General features: G+C 36.7%; 1 protein-coding gene across 1 annotated transcript; it reads right to left on the bottom strand.

Moving 5' to 3' along the window:
- Positions 1–1583: 1583 nt before the first annotated feature.
- Positions 1584–20890, bottom strand: slc47a1 (solute carrier family 47 member 1). Its single transcript, XM_042008012.1, has 17 exons — positions 20496–20890; positions 20060–20161; positions 14705–14773; positions 14448–14596; positions 14184–14226; positions 13762–13806; positions 13118–13215; positions 12453–12550; positions 11687–11800; positions 10594–10661; positions 9581–9689; positions 6962–7037; positions 6810–6879; positions 6573–6705; positions 2905–2999; positions 2332–2436; positions 1584–2220 (listed from the first exon to the last, which is right to left on the bottom strand). Exons 1-17 carry the CDS (start codon positions 20706–20708, stop codon positions 1846–1848), a joined length of 1962 nt encoding a protein of 653 aa, XP_041863946.1. The 5' UTR covers positions 20709–20890; the 3' UTR covers positions 1584–1845.
- Positions 20891–22508: the final 1618 nt, after the last annotated feature.

The following is a 22508-nucleotide window of genomic DNA, read 5'->3' on the forward strand; positions in this document are numbered from 1 at the left end:
TGTTAAATCTAGGCTAATCAGTTGCTAACTGGTAAATGAAGTGTAAATTTCTTCTCAATTTCTGCATCTCATGCAAATTAATTAAATTTATAACTAATTCTTTACACATAAATTTCTAATAAATGTCCTTTTATGCAAATATGCATTGTTTTTGTTAAGCTATTAATTATTTTACACTTCATAACTCCAAAGACCATGCAGTGGACCAGTAAATTTTCAGCAGTGATGTAAAATTGATCACCACTTGGCACTTCACTGCTAATTTCCTTTAATCTACTAAATTTAAATTTAAATTTGCAGCATAGTGGTGCAAAGATGCAAAACATTAACAACAAAAATACCAGAGAAAACATGCCATTTTTTTACACAGCAGCTCTGTTTAAAATGTAGGTGCAAGTTAAAGAGAAACACAAATCCAACTGGAATTAAGAAGTCAGTCATATTCTTATCAGTGTTATTTTTGTTTTTTGTTTTTTTTTTTTCCAAGACACTGATTATTGCATATTCTGGTGGTTACTGACTTTAAAAGAGCTAAAAATTTATCCATGAAAGTTTTCATTCTGGCCCATTTGATGCTACTTTACTCACAAGCCAAAATGCAACAGACTGTTTGCTAAAGTCACATACAAAAAAGCTTGGATATGAATTTAACATTATTCAACATGTAAATCAGGTTGGATTCATAGATAGAAACATCTTGCTCATCAGCAGAGATATCGCCACAGGCTCCTCACAGAGACTGCAATCTTGGCCCACTTACCTCCAGAGACTGCAATCAGTAACATGCTGTGGCGTCATTAACAAGTGACTGTGTAAAGATTTACTGTCAGTATAGTTCGACTAGGACTTTAGATGTACTGTAGTAGCTAAAGGAATCTAATATTAACTTCTTTGTTGTGTCACTATGCACTGAAACATACCTGGGTTTAATATTTCTGTTTGTGCAGTTTTGCTTACAATGTGTGTGTCATGCAAGTGCTTGTTTCCTTTGACAACAACTTTACATAAAGGTTATTACCATTACATCTGTTAGATTAAGAGTAGCATTTGCTGCTGTCAGTGTGGCTGCTTTTTATGCAAGCTGCTGATTAAATCAGCTGCTCGCCCAGATATGACACTAACACATGTTTTGGGGAAATTATATATTTTATATCACATTTTGATGTTTTGTAATATCGTACCAATTTATTTACTTGTGGTTGGCTTAGTTTTTTTTACACTTAAAAGTTCATTTTTATCAATTAAGGAACATAAAGTACATTATATTATTATATATTAAAATACATTTATTAATCAAATCTCTCCAGGGTAATGCCAGGACAGAAGTATAATGCAACAATAATTAATCATTTATTTATGTAGTTAAACTGTGTATTAATTATTTACATGTACACATGTAAATTTTGAATATTTCTAATATAGATATTTACAGTCAATCATATAATTTTATAAGATGAGAAAATGATTTAAGGTCAGAAAGCAAGAAAATTCTGTACATCTCAGTGCAGTCTATAAATCAAATTTAGAGAGGGTTGACAAAAATAAAAAGTTAATAATAGAAAATATGTTTTTCAATGCCCATGTGATGTCTTCTGAGGTATTTTTAATGTGTACAGTTATCCCAGTAGCACATCTCAGACTGAACAGATGTTTTTAACAAGACCTTTTGCTCTTCCTGTCACTGTCAGTAACATTTGATGTTTCCTCCATTCTGTGGATTTGCTCAGCAATCAACACTGAGACATCATAGAACCAAAAGCCAAAGTCAGGCTTTCAAATTATTCAACACTTTAGTGAGAAAAGTTTGCAGCCACATGGTGTCTCCCTTCTGGGGTCCAGTGCAGCTCAGAGGGTCGGGGTCGGATTCAGTATAACTGGCGTTGCAGGAGTGGAGTCATTAGCCCAGTTTAAGGTAAAGTTGGCCCTACTATGGGCAGTCGGCTCTGGTGGAGGGAAAGCAATGCGGAACGCAATGCCTATTATCAAAATAAGAACTGAAACCAACAAGGTGCCTCCACGACGGATAATCAGTTGAGAGACAGAAAGCTTCTCTTGAGGTTTGGTGGTGGAAGTGTTCTTGCTTTGCTCAGTATCCCACCCAGTCTCTCCTGCATTAGTGTCGTTTCCCTCAGCTTCTTGAACTGCCTTCAGCTCCTGATCCTGCACGCTGACGGAGCTGTAACCATTTGTTTTAACCGCTGTTTCACTGCTCAACTGGACCTTCAGTTGAGCACAAAGATGGAGGTGTTAATGATCATGCAAGTAGCCCAGACACCATAAGATTCTAATATAACAAGGCAACTGCATACAAAACTTTCACTGTGCACTTACTGTGTCTGAGCACTCAGTTGTGACTGGCAGCTTTGTTTCGTTTAACGCAATACTACCAGGACATTTTGGTGTCACCACCACAGTCTTCCCAGCTCGCACTTGAGCCTAAAATATGTTGAAGAGACATTTAAGATGCATCAGCCTGGACCAATATATGAAATGGATAAGAGATTATATTATATCTGATTAAATTAGTTCTATGGGGTGTTTTTTTTAGCCATTTAGAAAGTGGGTCAGGTAGAAAGTGTTGAGGTTTTTCTTTTTTAAAATACATTTTTATTAGATTTTATAGTGTTCACAAAGAAGAAGAAATCTTTAAGGCAAAACAAGAAATTTCATCATAACAAAGATATGTTCAGTGAATATTAATAGATGATTAGTACAGATGATTGTTGGCGAAAAAGTTTAAATGCTGCCATTATTTAACTGGAGGAGCCGGTGTTCCCTGAATTTCCTGATGCAGCTTTATTCCAACGATTCTCATAATCTTATATTTAATTATTTTATAGACCCAGTGTATTAGGAAAGGTTTGAAAACATGCATGTTATTAGAGATGGAGGAGTGTATCTTACCTTGCGCGTGACTTTTTTCCAGTTAAGTTTAAAGATTAGAACAAGAAAAAATACCGTCTGAAGGCAAACTGTAATCAGGAGTCCCAGCCAGAAGCCTAAGAGGAAGAACAAAAATTTAGACATAATGTCAATAATTAAAGTGCATCTCAGAGTAAATATGAAGTCAGCTAAACTAAATTTCATCTAAATCCTTTCAGATGTTTTGATATTTCAGTTTGGATGAAAGCGGTGAACTGACCATCCAACATTGTCTACCACTGAGTCACATCACGGTCATGTTTAAAAACAGAAATTTTCTTAAAGCATTAGAGCATTATATTCTATTAGATACACTGAACTCCAAGTGTTGGGTTTTCACACTTTTAGAGCCACCCGTTTGAACTGTGCACTTATCACAAAATCAGAGTACTGATACACATTAAGTAGATTTGTGTATATGCACAGACACAGTATGGTTCACATGTGCTCTTGAGAGTGGACACTGAAGTGCTCCACTACAACTAGAGGTAAATTGTGGCCCTCATTTGAAAATACAAGGCCAGTTCATGATGAAGGCAAAGCTTCAGTCTGTTAGGTCACTGAAAAAACAGCTCTAAAACTGAAATTATGGGGTAAGAGTGCAAGTACACAAGATACTGAACCTTGCTATAAAAAAGTAACTGAGTTTAACGTTAACATGAAGTAAACATTAAATAGCTTTAAGGTAGCCTTTTAGGCACCTGTACTATTTAGTTATGAAGTTTAGTTGTTGGCATTGCAAGAAATGTCCTCTATCCAACAGAAAATTGGAAAATTTGTGTTTTGAAATATATTAACTGTTTTCTTGTTGTTGTTGTTTTTTTTTTGTTTTTTTTTTCAAACAATTGATGGGGGTCAGTGGTTGCTGCCATGATGGAAAGTGAATAGGTTTGATGTGTTGTTGAACATCACATTTGTACCAGATTGGTGTGTATATTATTGCAGTTGGTTTGCTAAAAAATAATGCTGAAAGTGTGCAGATTCTAGTCCACCTTGTGATCTTTTTCTATTGTAATTTTGCTAATTTTGACCACACAGTCAAACAAGAAAATTAGTCTGTGTCTAAAACCCGGAAATAATTCTGATGTCATGTCACAATTTAAAATGGTGAATTTAAAAGTCCTACAAGAAACAGTTTGGCATTTGAAATCAACAACATGCACTCTGGACATGATACCATCCGACTTTTTAAAAGCAGTTTTTACCTCAGTAGAAAGTGATCTCCTACTGATAGTTAACAGCTCACTGGCATCAGGCATTTTTCCCAAGTCACTAAAGATAGCTGCTATTAAGCCACTCCTAAAGAAAAGGACTCTAGACGCCTCTATAATGAACAACTATAGACCTGTCTCTAACCTCTCTTTTATTTCCAAGATTATTGAAAAAGTTGTATTTCACCAGCTTCATGACTTTTTAAATGAAAGTGGAAATCTTGATAAATTTCAGTCCGGCTTCCGACCTCATCACAGCACTGAAACAGCTCTGGTCAAAGTGTTAAATGACATTAGGTTGAATACCGATTCTGGTCAAGTATCAGTCCTGGTTCTGTTGGATCTCAGTGCTGCGTTTGATACTGTAGATCACAGAATCCTGTTGCACAGGCTGGAAAACTGGGTTGGACTTTCTGGAGCGGTCCTTAACTGGTTCAGGTCCTATTTAGAAGGCCGGAGTTATTTTGTTACGATTGGCAGCTATGAATCCGAGCGAGTGGCCATGACTTGTGGAGTCCCCCAGGGGTCAGTCCTTGGACCTCTTCTGTTCAACTTGTATATGCTCCCTTTGGGTAAAATATTACAAAACTATAGCATTAGTTATCAAAGTTATGCAGATGATACACAACTTTATGTGTCTCTGTCACCAGATGACTGCAGTCCAATAGACTTATTGTGTCAGTGTCTGGAGCAAATAAACACCTGGATGAGGGAGAATTTCCTACAATTAAATGAAGACAAAACTGAGATTATTCTGTTTGGTAGCAAAGAGAAGAGGGTCAGCATTGGCAAACACCTGGAGACTCGGGCTCTTAAAATTACCAACCAAGTTCGTAACCTGGGAGTGTTGATAGACTCAGATCTGACTTTCAGCAGCCATATCAAAGCTGTCACTAAGACAGCTTTTTACCAGCTCAGAAACATCAACAGAATTAAAAGTTTAGTCTCCCAGAAAGACCAAGAGAAACTCATCCATGCATTCATCTCCAGTAGACTGGATTACTGTAATGGTCTTTTAACAGGACTTCCTAAAAAGAGCATTAAACATCTGCAGCTCATCCAGAACGCTGCTGCTAGAGTTTTAACCAGGACTAAGAGAACTGAACACATCACACCAGTTTTAAAATCTTTACACTGGCTTCCAGTCAGTCACAGAATAGATTTTAAAACCCTTCTGATCATTTACAAATCCCAGAATGGTTTAGGCCCAGAATACATCTGTGATATGTTCAGAGAATATAAACCTAGCAGAGCTCTTAGATCCAAAGACTCTGGTCAACTAGTCCAGGCCAGAGTCCAGACTAAACATGGAGAAGCAGCATTTAGCTGTTATGCTGCAAACAAATGGAACAAACTGCCAGTGGAGATTAAACTTTCCCCAAATGTAGACATTTTTAAATCCAGGTTAAAAACTTTTCTTTTCTCATGCGCCTATGCATGAAATCTGCACGGTAACTTTTTTTTTTTTTTTTTTTTTTTTTTTTTTAACTTATCTTGCTTTTAATCATTTTAATGTAATTTATTATTTTATTGTGATTATGTGTTGATTATGTGTTGATGCCTTTTACTATTCTAAATATCTGTAATGTCTTTGTTTTATGTAAAGCACTTTGAATTGTCCTGTACATGAAATGTGCTATACAAATAAACTGCCTTGCCCTTGCCTTGCCTAATGAAATTTATGTTTGTTAATTTGTTGATGTCAGTGAGTTACTAAAAGCACTGAGAATAGGTAAATGATCTGTGGTAGAGTTTTCATTTTAACTGTAGTGAGAGTGGAGGCTTGGACCAGCAGGTAAAATCACCTTCAATCTTTAACAGAGGTGCAAAGTTGATGCTTAGATTTAAAAAAAAAAAAAAGCAATTCTGCTAATTTAGTCATCAAAGTCAGTTTGCAGGTCTTAAAATGTAAGACAGCACATATTCAAAAGGCTTTTGTTGAGTAAGCTGCCTAAATTGTGCTTAGCTAAGCAAATTTTTTCATAATCAGTCCGCTTCAAATATGAACATTAACATAGTCACGCTAGAGGACTGTATTTTTTATCTTTTCCAACAATTATTCAACCAAATGTTGCAGTTGCAGAATCGCTTGAAGTCAGTGAGTTAACAGTTTGACCTGCTAAGAATTAATGCAACACGGAGTGTTGTTCTAAAGTAAGGAGCAATTAGCCAAAAGGTAACAGGACTATTTAAACAGGTATGGCTGCCCCCAAGCTGTTACATGTTTGGTTTAGTGCTCTTCATTTAAAATTTGGCTATAAGCCCAGTGTGGATGGAGCAGATGAGATTAGATGTTTACTCTACTGGAGATGATGAAGCTGATTGATTTGAGCAAACACAACTACATTGTAAAAATGTTTCACTAGTGCTTTTTTGTATATATAATTTAGATTGCAAGCCTTAGATACAAACATGGCCTTGGTATAATTAATTAATTACCTAATAGCCTCAGCTGGGCAGCAAACATCAGAGCTATTCCTACTGGCAGGCCAAGACAGTAGTAACTCACGAGGTTGGACAAAGCAGCAATTTTTTGCATACCAGCTCCAACGAGAATCCCTGAGCACACACACTATGAAAAGTAAAAAGACACAGATTCAAGAAAGCAAACAAACAGCTCTGTGTACTATGCAACACAAGTACTCTGTGTAAAACAAGACAAGAACATTGACATACCAAAAGTGCATCAAAGAATTGTAGAAATATGTAGATTGTCATGCTGTCTGACACAATCTCCACAATTTTACTGTAGAGGGCAGAATAGGATAATCAAAACAGAGCTGCCTCTACACAGAACAAGAACGAATCTGTGTTTGCTTGAAACTCACACATCAGAAGTAAATATGAAGCCAACATTCGACTTGAAGCCAGCGATGCAAATACTCTGGAACACAGCAAGCACCCCTGCAACGAAGACACAAAGCATATTACTGGTATATGGACTTCTTGCATTAGTCATGTGAGTTTAGATTTTAAAAAAAATCAAACACAAGCTATATCATGCTCACAGGTATTTCTACATTTATCAAAACCAAAGGTCTTGCATTATGATTTAGAGTTTACTGTTCCTTCCCAAAGAGGCAGCAGTCGGCTGCAGTTGCCATAATGTAATAGCTGTTAAAAGAATAACAAAAGTACCTAAATCAGGTTAGAATTTTGTTTCTAAAAGGACATTCGAAAAGTTTAAAAGAGGATGATTTTATGGAGATAAGGAGTGTTGATTGGGCAGAGGTTACACAGCAACAGTATCCAGGAAGAGCTGCGGCCATTTCCAATAACTTGATAACTAGGGTAACAGACAAACACGCTCCAATGAATAAACAAATTGTTAGAAATGTCTCAACTCCATGATTGGATCATGAACACAACGGATATATGAGACAAGGAATCAAGCCATCAATTAATGATGTGGCTCAGTGGAATAATTATCATAAATTAAGAAATTCTGTGACTAAAACTAATTAATGTAAAAAGCGTATTATTAAAATAAAATTTAAAGATGCTGGAATGGATAGTGGAAAAGTATAGAGTACACTGAATGAATTAATGGGACGAAAAACAAAATGAAGGACAACATCATTAGATGCTGATGGAATTTACCTGACTCAGCCAAAAGAGATTTAAACCAAAATTTTTAAAGTCAAATTACCAAAAATTTAGGCAAGCAAAGGAATTGGAAATATTTCACATGAACTGATAAATAGTATAATGACAACAAAAGAGTGTGCATTTAAATTTAAGATTGTAACTAAGGATGTGAAAAAATATTGCAAGCAAGTAAAGATTAACCCTGTGAAACAGACAATTTAGAGGTTAAATTGTTAAAGATTGTGCCAGAGCTGATTGCTTTGCCTATTTCTCATATTATCAATTTGAGTTTAATGGCATGTGTTTTCCCTTCACTATGGAAAAGAGCAAAATGTATACCTTGAATAAAAAATAATAAAGAATAGGTCAGAATAGCAGCAGTAATTAAAGCAATGGGACAAGTTGTGTATGATCAAATACGAGAGTATTTTGAAGTAAATAGATTAAACACAATATATCATCATGCTTTCAAAATTGTTTATTCCACAGCTACAGCACTCAGCATCATTGGCTAGAGGGTATTGATAATAAGACTTTGGTGGGCACAGCCTTCTTAGACCTAAGTCCAGCCTTTGATGTTCTATTTAGACCATACTATTCTATTAAAAAGAAAACTGGTATAGATTTGAACCATCTGCTGTTAAATGGATTGAAATCTATCTTGGTAATAGTGAGTACACATTCTGCTTTAATGGTAGCAATTCTGAGGTTGAAGAGCTGAGCTGTGGGGTGCCCCAAGGCAGTTGTTTAGGACCCCTTTTATTTTCAGTTTTCACAAATGATTTTCCACTTGTAATTAAACATGCAACCATGGCAATAAATGCAGATGGCACAACATTATATTTATCAGCGCAAAATGTAGATCATCTTAACAACATCTTAAATAAGGAGAAAGACTTTGTCCCTCAATGGATTACTGATTATCAGTTAGTTATCAATGCAGGTTAAACTAAATGTTTCTAAGGTCTCACCAACATTACACTTGACCATAGGACAAAATGTGATTCAACAAGTAGAAAAAGCTAACTTACTGGATGTAATTGTGGATAGCACAATGTCTTGGGACAGTCAAATAAATAGTATATTGCAAAAAATAGGTCGTAGTATAGGAATAATCAGACACTGCAAGAAATGCATTCCCCAATGGTTGACCAAACCATTAGCTCAGTCAATAGTGTTATCTTATCTAGATTTTGCATCAGTTGTTTGGTCAAGTACTAATGAAAATAATATACATAAATTGCAAGTTGCACAGAATAAAGAAACCTGAATTGTTTTAGGTTCATACAGAACTAATATAACCACAATGCACAACAATTTGGCATGGTTAACTGTAAAATACATATTAAATGTATTTTATTATCATTTATTTGTAACATCAAAACTCCAATTTTTTTTTACAAAAACCTAGAATTTTTTGCTGATCAACATAATTATTGCACAAGACAAACCAGTGGAACATGGTGTGTTCTGCTTTAGGCAGAACAAATCAGTTTCAGCGAGTCGTTTTTTAATGGGACCATGGTTTCATGGAATAGATTGCCTGGATTTCTGTTAGTAGAAAATAATAGAAAATGTTTTCAAAAGAAATTGAAACTGGGGGTAGTGGGGAGTGAACGATATAAAAATTTATGTAAACAATTAAACTTGTAATGTAGAAGAGACCCCGGAAGAATAGCAAATGATGTTTTGGCCACTAATGGGGATCTTAATCAATTAAATGAAAAATAAACCAATAAAACTACATATGAGATATCTGTTTTTAGTTTTGTTTGAGTATATTACATACTCATAATAAAAAGGGATGTTCACTTCCCTAAATCAGCTCTATACATTTTCATTTAGAAGTATCGTCATACCTGTGAGTACAAGGGTCACTTTGCAGGTGACAATGGCTCTGGCAGTGTCACCTGCCCCGAGAGCGTTCCCAACACGTACACAGGCAACTGCATGGACACCTAATGGAATCTGCAAAAACAATCATTTACTTGCCTAATGTCAGTTAACAATTTGTATTTATCTTCCAAAGAAGGGGTTCTTAAGACAGTAAGTCTTATTAAGAAACTAGAGGCATTTAGAGAGCAGAGCCCTCCGCCAACCCATTGTAACTTTTTTTTTTTTTTGCTAATGATTGTGGGCATTATTTTGGAGTTGGAAGCTTTAATAGCAAAACTATCCCTATCTCCCCGTAGCAAAATAGCCTTAAAAATTTCCTGGAGTTCCTTATTCTTTTTCTGAGATTTTTATTGATTTTCATCTAATTTCCACAGTATGAGCAAAGAGTCAAATTAAATTAAATACAATTGTAACGCCAATCGTAACTAAAAGGAACTCAGAGCACTTTACAGAAGCATCAAAAAGTTTCGGTTCAGGTCCAATTAAATACAAGTCAGTTCAATAATCCAATTTAATCAGATTGCTCATTCAAATTCAGATCACTGCAGTCCAAATTTAGCCTGATAGTTATAAAATACAAATATGTAAAATATTGTCTAATAAAACCAGTTTATAGCATTGAATCTTCATTCCAATTCAGCCCCAGCAATCACATATTGTTGTTTGAAGACTAGTGCAAGGATGAGCTATTCCAGTCCTCGAGGTTTCACTGTTCACTGGGGTTTTAGGTTTTCTGCTCCAACACAGCTGATTCAAATGAAGGAGATACTACAGCTTGTTGTTTAGTTTTGCACAATGACACGGGTGCGTTAAAGAGGAAAACATCTAAAACCTGCTGAAAGGTGGCCCTCGAGGACTGGTGATGACCACTCCTAGGCTGGTATAATGTTTACCCACCCCAATTTGTCAATCAACTCACGCTCTGCAGATTGAACAACATGGAAAATACTGAGAAATGGTTCCATACATTCCATACCATGTAAGTGATGGTTCCTATTTCCAAAAATATATGCTGTGCAGCAAGATCCAACTCTCCGAGCACACCTGATAAGATCAAGACATCATCAATATCAGATTCTGGTGCTTTACAGCCACATCAACAAAGACATAAATTATTCAGGCTACATATTATAACGATATCAGAGTTTGGATATTTTTAATTTAATTTTTCTCTTCAATAATGTTTCTTCCAGAAGCAAGATTTTATTTGTTGATTGATTTATATGTTCCACTTTTAGTTTAATCCTGAGAAATCCCTGACTACATGCCCAGCAGGTTGCAGCATTTTATAATCCTGGCTTTGGACTTTTGTGCTAAGTTTTAGTGTGTCATTAAGTTTTTCAAGTGTGTGCAGCATAAAACCTAAAAAAAAACATTTTCCCAAGTTCAGTGCCTGCTGATTGGACTTGAACAAGAACCAATCACTCAATCAGGTCAAGTTACAATCACATGAGAATGCATAGAACACTTAACATAAAACTAAGTTGCTTTCTAGACCTTTGTTGTTACATCTTACTGCAAGAGATGCTGACTTGGACTTTTAAAATAAATTGAAACGATGACTAAGATAACTGTTACTGGACAAAATACAACCATAAAAGAACCCAACCATGATGCAGTGCAAAACTGAGCTTTAAGTATGGATTTGTATGTGTAGATGATGTTACTCCAACATTTCACTGCTTTCTGACGAGTGTGTCAGTTTGAATTATAATGCCATCATGAAGAAGAGTATACCTAAAGAAATATCAAAGACAAGTGGCATCTTACTGCCCAAAAAGAACTGAGACCTGTAACTTAACATTATCGACAGCCCTAATGTTTGATATTTAAAGGTCAAATATGCAGCAGAATCTCAGCCCAAAACAAACTTTTATTTCCACTAAAAAAAAAACTTTCCACATTAACTAAAGAGAATTTAAAGTTGAAGACTTAAAGCAAGTATGTGTACTTATGGTAAGAATTAGTGCTAAGCAAGTAGTAATTATAGTTATCTTTGGGAGTCATTTTAATGTCCTTAATCTAACAAAGTGAAGGAAATATGACTATGTGTGGCAAACAGCACTGACCTGCAAGGAATCCACCAACTTCCCAAACCCACCATTCAAAGCAGATCATAAATACACTGGGAACTGCCAACTTCATGTAAGAGCCCCATTCCTGCAAACAGTCAGTGGACCAGCCTGCAGACACAATTTTCAAAATGAATGGTGACAAAGACCCGACTGCTCACGTTTATCATTGTTCTGGCCAAGATGAAAGTCTGAAAAGGTAGTTTGTTTAGTTATCTGAAAGCTACCTGGTGCCCTCTACACCTTCTAGTAACATGCCTATGTTTTCACACATGAAATTCAGCCATATGATCGAAATTAGCAGCCGTTTTCAAGCCACCAAAATGTTACAAACGTCATGTTTCTTTACTTCCTGTAACATTCTCATGATCTGCATTACATAAAACGTTCACAAAGTGGATATTGTAGTTATAACATTATTTTAACTTTTAAGGAGAAAACATATTACACCATGGGCTGTCGAGTCAGTCCCCATCTCACCTAACATTGACCCAGGACTTTCCTCTTTATTTTTTATTTCATGCTCTGTTGCTGTTGGTTGGAGTTGGACGTGAAAAACACATGATTAGATAAAGGTTTGCATCATGCTGCTGAATGCTTCCTGACATTAAAGAAGCAAATTAAAAAGTTATCATCCCTCAAATTCTACAACTTTATCAGTCCTTATACATGTGTATAAAATATGTTTAGATTGATTTATTTATTTTACCTTTTTTGTGTATTTGGGCTCTATTTGATATTTACATGTGAGTGTCAACCTCACCTCCCCATGTCTGACGATGGAGCTTCTTCCATCTGATGTAGCCAAACAACAGCAGGCAGATGATGATCTGTGAGAGGCTGTTTGCGATTGCAGATCCACTGCAAGCACACATGACAGAAAAACCATGTTTTTTATCTACTGGAGGATGGATGGAGGTCATTCTAACAATCTGAGAATAGGTCTTGACAATTAGCAGGAGTCCCTGCTTGGTATGAGAAGGGAAGGGGAGGAAGAGACGGGACTCTGAGCTGAGAGACCTGATTGGTAGACTGCCTGATGTATCAAATATTTGTCCAGCTGGAAGATCAACTCTTGTCACAGCCTTTCTTTCTTCTCTGGCCTATGCTGCCTCCGTCTCTGAATAAACTAAAAAAAATAATAAACTTCAATGCACTGCTGACTCAGTATGAACAGAAAACAAATGACACTTCTGAGACAGATGAATGGACCTCTGACCTGCTTCTCTTTCCAAACTCTTATGCATTTGCCCCAAATCTTCTTTTCTGAGAAGTGAGCAGTGATAAGAGAAATATTTTATGATTCTAATGCTATAGATGCTTAACTAGTACATAGTATCTTACATGGCTTTTAAAGTCTCTTACCATACCAGACTATTTAAAGTCCATAAAGATGAAACGGTGGGAGAGGCAGCCTTGGACACTTACATGACACCCAACTTGAGGACGGAGATTAAGAGGTAGTTGAGCCCCAAGTTAAAAATGTTTGCAACTGCTGCTGTGTACATCTGAGGGAGAATAATCCCCTGAAAGATAATTAGGACATAGAATCCATCATTAGAAAACTAGTCCGAAGAGATAAATGTAAGACATAATGAAAGTCATTTAGATACATTAGCTTAGGAAGAGTTTGTCTTGATTTAGGGAATTCGGGGGCAAAGTGGCACTCCACTGGTAACCAAACTAAAACAGATCACAAATTTTTCATTTTATCTGAACTTCACAGATCTTCTCACTTTAGACATGCACATACAAAAATATTTAATAATAGCAATGCATAACACACTAAGATTACTCAGCAGAAGAAGCAACTGGAGAGCTTTGCACTGTTTCTGATTTAAGGGGAAGCAGATGTAAACAAAACAGAGAGTTATGTACAAAAGCAAAGAGCATAAGTGTCTGAAACAAGGACAGTTTATCCCAACATTAGTTGTATCCATTGTGGGATTGCCATCAAAACTAAGAGATATTATTTTTGGCCCTTTTTTTCTGAATTTGATATAGAAAACTGGGGCAAATCTAGTTGGCATTTAGCACAGCAGAAGTGTGTTTGCTTTCCCTTGTGAACTTGCCTGGTTTTGCAGGTAGGCAACCTGCAGCTGGTGCAGGAACATGGCCTGTAATGAGAAATAGAGCAGATCAAAATTGTGTCTGACTTCTTTGATACCAGTATGGACCTGAAAGCAAAACTTTGCAATATTGATAAATATTTTGCAGTTTAGCCATCACTATCTCTCTATAGATGTAGAAACAATGCTGTTTGCATTTAAATGTTGGTATGCTAAACGTGCCAATAATGTCAGTCAAACAAAAAGGTGATAGGAATAAGCATGACATGGTGGACAGAGATGGTGTTTTTATCTTGCTTTTGAAACTGAGTGATTTTAACTCTTCATTTTTATGTAACTGTAAAGATTTTCATGCGTTTTCTTAATTGCCTCACTAGTGTAAAATATAATCTACCAATGTGCTGTGTTTGCTTCATTTCACTGACCGGAACAGCTGGTAGAAACACCATCACATAGAGTTGGGCAATTCTGAAAGGTAGGCAGTATGAAGTAATGTTCATTAAGTTGATAAAGACTTTCGAGACATGTCCCTGGGAATATGTGTTCACATTAAATTACAGCCTCATTAATTTTTTAAAGATTTAACACCTTGGTAAATGTACAAAGAGCAATATAGATTAAGATTAGATTTCTTAGACCAATTTGTCTAAACATGATTTAAAGACAAAGTAGCAGTTTCATGGGTTTACCTGGCCACCTCATCCTCTTGTTGCATCATGAGTAGCAGGTTTTGAGCGTTAATGAGAAGACTCCAACAAGGCAAACAAAACAGCAGCAGAATCAGTGAACCTCTTTGTAGGATTGCACCCACACGTTTCATGTTCTTACTACCAAATGTCTGCAAACAAAAAGACAGAAAATCCGATTACATTGTTTTGAATTTTGTTTTTTTTTCTTCTGATAAAACACAATGACAGTTACTGCACAGAAAATGTGGTTTTCTCACCTGAGAAATAAGAGTGTCACAAGCCAAGCCAAGGCCATAGCCTGTTGCAGTTGTGGTGAAGTTAATTGTCTACAAAGTGAGGAACAAAGCTTCAGGTCAGACCTGTTGTTAAATGTTGCAATTCAGTGTATTGTGTAATGATGTCCACACATTGGCTGTTCTCCATGTTCAGTTTTATTACTTTTGCACTTCTATAACTAAACAGCATATAACTCACTCAAGGTGTTCTAAAGGCTACATTCAACCACTGACGTTTCACTTTTTATCTGCTACATAGAGCACATTCTCTATCACTCATACATTCACATGCTGACAAGTGCATCAAAGAGTTCAGTCTTTTATTCCAGAATATTTAGACATGTGGATTAAACACAGATCTTCCAGTTATTAGACATTTACTAAAGTTCATGAGCAATACCCTCTTTTATTTTACACATGCACTGGAGTCTCGAAATGCTCCACAGTTGTTATGAAGCAGAAACACATGAAAACGCAAATGCTGGCAACATTCATTCCAGACTTGTTGCAGAGATTTTAAACTTTGCCCCCAAGTGAAATCACTGGAACATCAGCAGATCAGCAAATATTCCAAAACATACTGAACCTTCTCAGTATAGCTCCTTGCCAGGGACAGTTTTAGCTATGGGCAATGTGGGTGACCACCCAGGGCGCAATCTATTTGGGGGCGCACGAGCACCCTAAAAAAAATAAATAAATAAATAAACGCCAGTTTTCTAGACTAATACGGCTCATTTCCACATCAAGTTAATGGGCGCTGGGGCACCCCTACTATCGTGTCAACTTGCTGCTGAGAGTCATGTATACAGGTTGTGTGTGTTTTAGAAGAAAAGCCAGGGGGGAGCAGGTTGAGTCTCACTCTCAGAGGAAAAGCAAGAAGGGCCTGATCCTCTGGGTTTGACAACGGAAAAGGTGATGATGTTACTTTGAGTCAAGGGTGTATCATGGACAAAAGACCAAAGAAACCATCAGGTGCCCAGAAAGAGAAGGAAAAGATGAAAAGGAGAAACACTCAAAAGATAAAGGTATGCAGGTCTCTATGAGTAACGTTAATTGTGCATGTAATGAAACAGTAGCCTATACACTATTTATCCTCTTGCTAATATGTTGCTACTTAGCCACAGAAGATGACTGTATTTGGTTTTTAGCTTTACTTAAGCAACTATTAAAATTTGAGGCATGAAGTCATGCAGTTAATTTCACCAATAGGCTAGTTTGTGTTTGCAACACAACAAGTGCAAGTTCACATGGGCCTATTCGTCTGGGGAGTTGGTAAACAATAATACGTCCTGACTGTGGAATTTTTAATGCTAGACATGGGTCTATGCTAACTTAAATAACTTATATAACATTCATGTCTATATACATTGACATAACATTTTGTAAGCTATATGTGATATAGTTTTTTTGAATAATTTGTAGTGTGTTATGCTTAGTTAATAGGATGTTAACAAATGATAATAATTTGTGCATTATGGTTTTTTTTAACTGGGTAACTAATGCATGTTAAGTGTGATCTAACGTACATATTGTACCTTAATTGTAAATTCAGGGGCACTTCTGAAATATTTTGGAGCAGCTCCCACTGGCCAAAATGAAGAGCCACCTCCCTCTGCAGCCACACAGGCCTATGAGATGCTCCCGGAGTGTGATGAGGAGGAGCCATCTACCTCTGCAGCCACATCTTTGCAGGACTTGTCAGGTGTGTGTGTGTGCCAGGTGTAAACAGGGTGAAAGACCCAGTTTGAGTGCTACAGTCTGAGCACTTAATTCAGATTATGTTAATTATTATTGCTGTTTTTTATTTATTTTATTTTATTCATTTGTATTTGTGTGATGAAGGATTTGTGCAATTTACATTGGTGTTTACATACTCTATGTATGGGGTTGGTTACTTGTGGGGGGCGCTAATGGGTGGTTCGCCCAGGGCACAAAACTAGCCAGGACCGCCTCTGCTCCTTGCTATTGTGTGAATATAAGATACATATGGTGTTGATATCATATCTACAATGGCTTCAAGTGCTATTTTAGATGTGTTGTAAATAAAACAAAGTGATGTCCGCTGTGCACTTTTTGCATCATTTTTTGCTTCTCTGCACTCTAGACAGAAACTTGCCTACAGACCTCCCTGCACATTTTTATTTATGAAGCATACTGAATAGCTGGACTTTAGCCCTGACTTGTTTGCACAAATTACATATCTGTTAGAGACCACATAAGATCTACTCTGTGTTGCATCCATTATAACTAGACAAAGGAAAATTGCTGCAACACCTACTATTCTTTACCTTGGTTTGATAATATATGATTTCATAACCAATATTTTACTTGATTTACACCTAAAAGAATTGACAAATGTGATAAGACGTTTAACTATCATCTGCCCAATCTCTTTTAAAAGTCTTTTTATTTTATTTATTTTATTTTATTTTAAAAATCTTTTTACATTGGCTTTTACCTCCAGAGAGCAAGATCGTTAGGCCATCTTTTCTCTTTTGTCTTTTATTGTTTATTTTATTGTTGTTTTATGGTTTATTTTGTATTATTATTTTATCTGTGCAGTACTTTGGCTACCTCTTGGTATGTGAAAGCGCTATATAAATAAAGTTTGATTTAATTTGATGAACTGGAAAACATGCTAAACTTTAAAGTATTAGGAACAAATCAGTAGGGACAAAAAAGGCTTCAGGATTATGTTGATCCAGAAGTTCCTGAAATTCTGATGTCTCAAATTTAAACAATACAGCTGTTGTCAGCCCTTAAATTTACTAGATGTTTTGTGTAAGGGTTGTATTTAAGAATGCAAAGGTTTACATCAAAGCTTGCACTGTGCTTGGAAGTTTCTAATGAAGTGAGCCTACTCTGCAAAACATAAATGGGACATACAAAAGTTTATATCTTGCTGCTTAAAATGAAATCTGTATTTTTTCTTAATGCCACCCAGCACATGTTTCAGAGTAATATATTTCAATAGCATATCTCTTTCATACATACAGCACATTTTGTGTGTTTAGATGGGTATTTAAGAGATGAGTGTTAGCAGCCAAGAATACAGTGAAAGATTTTTATAAATAGTGTTATTATACTGTCTGTTTTAGGCAAGGCACATTTATTTGTATAGCACATTTCATGTACAAGACAATTCAAAGTGCTTTACATAAAATATTTAAAGCATTACAGCAGTGTGCAGGAAGCAATAACAAGTGCATTAAAAACAAACTTTAAAAGTAATAAAAGAAATTAAATAGGGTTAGGGTTAGGTTAATTTTGTTGTTCTTTATGACCTGTGCCAGTGGGAGCATGTAGATGTTAAACAGAAGAGGCCCCAGGATGGAACCTTGGGGAACTCCACATGTAATTTTTGTCTGTTCAGATGCAAAGTTACCAATAGGCACAAAGAATTTCCTGTTCACTGAATATGTTTTAAACCAGTGTAGTACAGTGTCACAGAGGCCAACCCAGTTCCCTAGTTGTTTGAGTAATATATTGTGATCAACTGTATCAAATGCAGCACACACTATGAAATTTTATTACACACTATGGTATTTTCTTAACATTAAACCTATTGTAAATAGTTCACTTAAACAAAGTCATTTGTAATGTGTAAACAGTGACGAAACAGCTATCCATTCATTGGCTATCTCCACCTTTTCCAATGCAGGCTTGCAAGGGGTTTGGAGCCTATACCAGCTATTATCAGGCAAGAAAAAGGGTACACCACAAACAGATTGCAAATCCCCTTAACTGCCTCATAAGTTGTACAGCTAATTATTTGTGACACTATATTTTTGTATTGAGTTCTACTTACTTTAGTTGCCATTTGCTTAGGTTTAACCTCTTCTTCATGAGAGCCCCTGTTACAGGGAGCAGCATGAGATACATGCAGTTCACAAGATCTTTGCACATCCTAGAAAGCACGACTCTTAACATGAAGCATACAAAAATACAGGGAGAATCATTGGCATCCAAACAATATTCAATCCAAATTTCTGGGCATGTAATAAAAGCCTCAGAACAGCCCTGTTAAAACTGGTAAAAGTTATATTTCACCTGAAAAAAATTGCTGCTAATGTGTTATCCAATGATTCGCTTTCTTGAAAATCAGTCACAAAATTCCTGGTAGTTTACGTGACGATGAAGGGGTTTTATAGTGAAGTATTCCTATGATATACTATCTTGGTGTTCACTTCTTTTTGGATCCTGGTTGGTGTTTTTAAGGTGAATTTGGGGGCTATCCCTCAATTCTCCTAATAACTGATAGAGGTCAGCATCAACCGATGGGTTCCCGAGATATTTTCCTGTGTAACACCTCCCTTAAAACATCTACAAAACTGCTCAAGTTCACTTTTTTTAGTTTTTTTGTTTTTACACAGTTACCCCTCAGACATTACTAATTCACAGATACACTGGGCTGCTATCCTCTGGTTTTGTTTGAAAGTAATGTAGTTTTCTTTTAGAAGAAGATAACCATTTAATTTTTTTCATGTGTTCCAACTGGATTTACTTTGACAGAGTAACAAATATCTAGATTTTAACACTTCTGCAGTAATCTCACATCTTGCCTTTTTTTTAGACCAAGATTATATTATATTTACCTTGTAGTTGTGAAGATCATTTCTATTTTGGGTATGTCATTTTGGTAAATAGTAAATGGTCTGTACTTATATAACGCTTTTATCCAAAGCGCTGTACATGTACGTCACAGTCAACCATTCACCTGAAAAAAAATTGCTGCCACTGATGACAGAAGCTGCCATGCAAGGTGCTCAACCTAAACCCATCAGGAGCAATTAGGGGTTTGGTGTCTTGCTCAGGGACACCTTGACATTAGCTCTCCAGGCCGGGATTGAACCGGCAAGCCTTGGCCTATGGTACGACCACTCTACCCACTGAGCCATGCCACCCCAGGATAGGACTTCACATGAAGAAAATGTTAGTTTGGTTAAAAAATAAAAAGTACTTGACTGGCTTGAGGCATTAAAAATATTTAGTTAGGTTAAGGCAGAGAAAACTACTTGGTTAGGATAGGGGTCAACATTACAGTTAGCTTTTAAAATGGATACTCCTGTAAAATACTACATAAAACTCTCTAGGTCCCTCAGCACAAGGCAAAACATGTTCTAGTAAAACAAAACTTCCCTCTGAACTAAAAACTGTGCTTGATGACACATAAAAAATACAAAAGATTCTGGCCTCCTGAGCCCCATAATGAGGGCCTGCACTAAATCGTAGGGCCAACCACATCTACAACTGGCCTCCCCACACATACAGGCACAAACTTTCACATTCACACATGAGCTATACTACATTTAATCTGCAAAGGACCATAGATCATACCGCTGAGGCAAGTGCATATCCAGCCAGTTCTGCATTGCCAATGTGACCACAGAATATGGTGGTAACAAACGGCAGGAGAAAGTTCAGAATCCGTGAAAGCAGCTGTAGAAACAAACAAAGATTTCACTCATTTACAAATAGCCCTTCACTAATGCAACAAGTTGTTGCCTAAGAGAGCTTATCAAGAATAGTTGGAATATAGTGTTATGTAATCACCCAGCACAGACCATTTTGTTCATAAACAGTAAGTATATACCTAATTTTTCACTTATTGCACACTCTATAAATACTTCACAAGTGACTGCACAATTAAATTGCATTATGCACAAGACATTTATAAACAATTCTGCACCAAAACATGTGTGAATGAACTCCAAATACAAAACTGAATAACAGCTGTCTCATTGGACCACCACATAAGCTTTCCTCTACTCACCAGTGGGCCTGTAAGACGTAAAACATGGTAGAGTTCCTCTCTGTATGTGGGTGGAAGCCAGCGTTTCACACATGCACACCAAAACAGTTTGGAGCTAGCTAAAGTTGTCACCTCATCTCCCAAAGCCCCTGCCATCTTGCCAACAGGAACCCCAGCAATGGGCCCTGCACCAGGCAAGGGGTGTGCAGGCTCCAGAGAACTCAGCCTCTCCATTCAACCGCCGGAAGAGAAGGCACTAGGGAGAGGGGAGGAAGAAAAGCTACAAAACACTAAAGGGAGGAGGGGAGGGAGGGAGTGCAAGGGTAAGAAGAACAATTAGCCTATCTGGGTTAAGAAACGCAACACATACATTTCTTTAAATTTACCAACTGTATAGCATTGTTTTAAAGAGGAATAAGTTGGTGTATGAATAAAGGAGAGAGTAAAAGAAAACAGGAATTAAAAAGTCCTGGATTTATACCCTGAAACCTGTGGAAAAGGGGGCGCAGCAAGGGGTGATTACATATGGACTGTAGCACGTTATCAAGCCTGAATGACAGTGAGAGCTTGTGGAAACTGTGTCGACCCACCACAGATGGAAGCTAAAAATCAGGGCAATTAAATGTGTCAGGTTATTGTAAGAGGGATAAACTCTGTGTGAATGTTTGGACTGGATACACAATGAGAGAGTGAGTAGTTTGTAAGTGCATGTTTTAGTGTGTGGGTTTGTGTGAGCAACCTTTCTAGGCTCAATGGTAATCTGATGAGGAATGCCTGTTTGCATTGTGTTTAGAAGGAGCTCTGATGACACAAAGGCTGCAGGATTAAATAAATTGTGTCCACTAATGTTTGTGTGTCCATGCATTATCCACTGATCTTATCTGACTCTGACTGCACTTTGGCCACTGATTTTATCCCCGAGCTCGCCCTCCTCATGTAATTTCTCATATACAAACATAGTCACATGAGCACACAATCCTGTCTTTATCCATTTTTCCTGACACAGCTTTGGAACTTAAACTTTTATTCAAAAGTGTTTACAGGTAACTTAACCAAAAATGTTAATAAATAACTTAGTCAGAGCAGCAGAATTGATTTAATCATGGAAACTTATCATAAGCTACTCCAAAAACACAGTGTGAAAGTGAACAGGTGATAATATGTATCAGAGTCATTAGTGTGTGGAGAGGGATTAGCACAGGAAGCAGGTAAGACTTTGCATTACCTGAGGAGTATATACCTCTAGGTGTGTGCGTGTGTGTGTGTGTGTGTGTGTGTGTGTGTGTGTGTGTGTGTGTGTGTGTGTGTGTGTGTGTGTGTGTGTGTGTGTGTGTGTGTGTGTGTGTGTGAGGAAGACATCTTAGCATGCATAGATCACAGGCTAGTCAATTGTGCAATATAACATAAGGAGCACATTTTTCTTTCACCACTACACGTGTTGCAGTTGCAGCTAACCTTTGATCTTTGATGAATTGTACACATAATGATTTCTTAAACACAGAGTGTGTTGACCTGTAAAATTCAGTGCTTGTACTGCCTCAAAGAAATATATGTGCAAAGAAGAATAAAGTTTAAAGGAGTCATTATTAATACAACTAGTAGTATGTACACTTTGACAGAATCACAAAAGGAATTCAAAGGATATCATCAGGAGTCTGGAGCCAAAGGCCTGAAGTACATTTTGCCTCTTTGTGGAAGAGAAATCAACCTGTCATTAAAAAAGTGATGTCATATTAGTTACCAAAAACACATTCAGGGATGTTTAATGTACTGTTTTATTATTTACTTTTAGGTATTTTAGGTTTCAGTAACAGATTAAACTTTTGCCTCAGTTGGTGAATGCCTCTCCCTAGTGGGTGAAGAGAGGGAGGGCTATTGCAGACAGGCATTTGCACACACATGCTGATATATTCTGGACTATACAAAGCTTCTAAATGTGTATTTGTGGTCTTATCTTTTTTCTCAAAAAGTTGGGACTGTGAATTTATAGAATGTATAGAAATAAACATTATTTAAACTGTATTTCAGAAGAAA

Source organism: Melanotaenia boesemani, chromosome 15 (genome assembly GCF_017639745.1).
Source record: "Melanotaenia boesemani isolate fMelBoe1 chromosome 15, fMelBoe1.pri, whole genome shotgun sequence".
NCBI lineage: Eukaryota > Metazoa > Chordata > Actinopteri > Atheriniformes > Melanotaeniidae > Melanotaenia > Melanotaenia boesemani.

Coding starts and splice junctions, on each gene's coding strand:
- slc47a1 (XM_042008012.1), bottom strand. CDS start 20,708: ATGGAGAGGCTGAGTTCTCTGGAGCCTGCACACCCCTTGCCTGGTGCA. Junction 10,662..11,686: donor AGTTGGTGGATTCCTTGCAG/GTCAGTGCTGTT, acceptor TGATCTTATCAG/GTGTGCTCGGAGAGTTGGAT. Junction 6,706..6,809: donor AATTCTTTGATGCACTTTTG/GTATGTCAATGT, acceptor TACTTTTCATAG/TGTGTGTGCTCAGGGATTCT.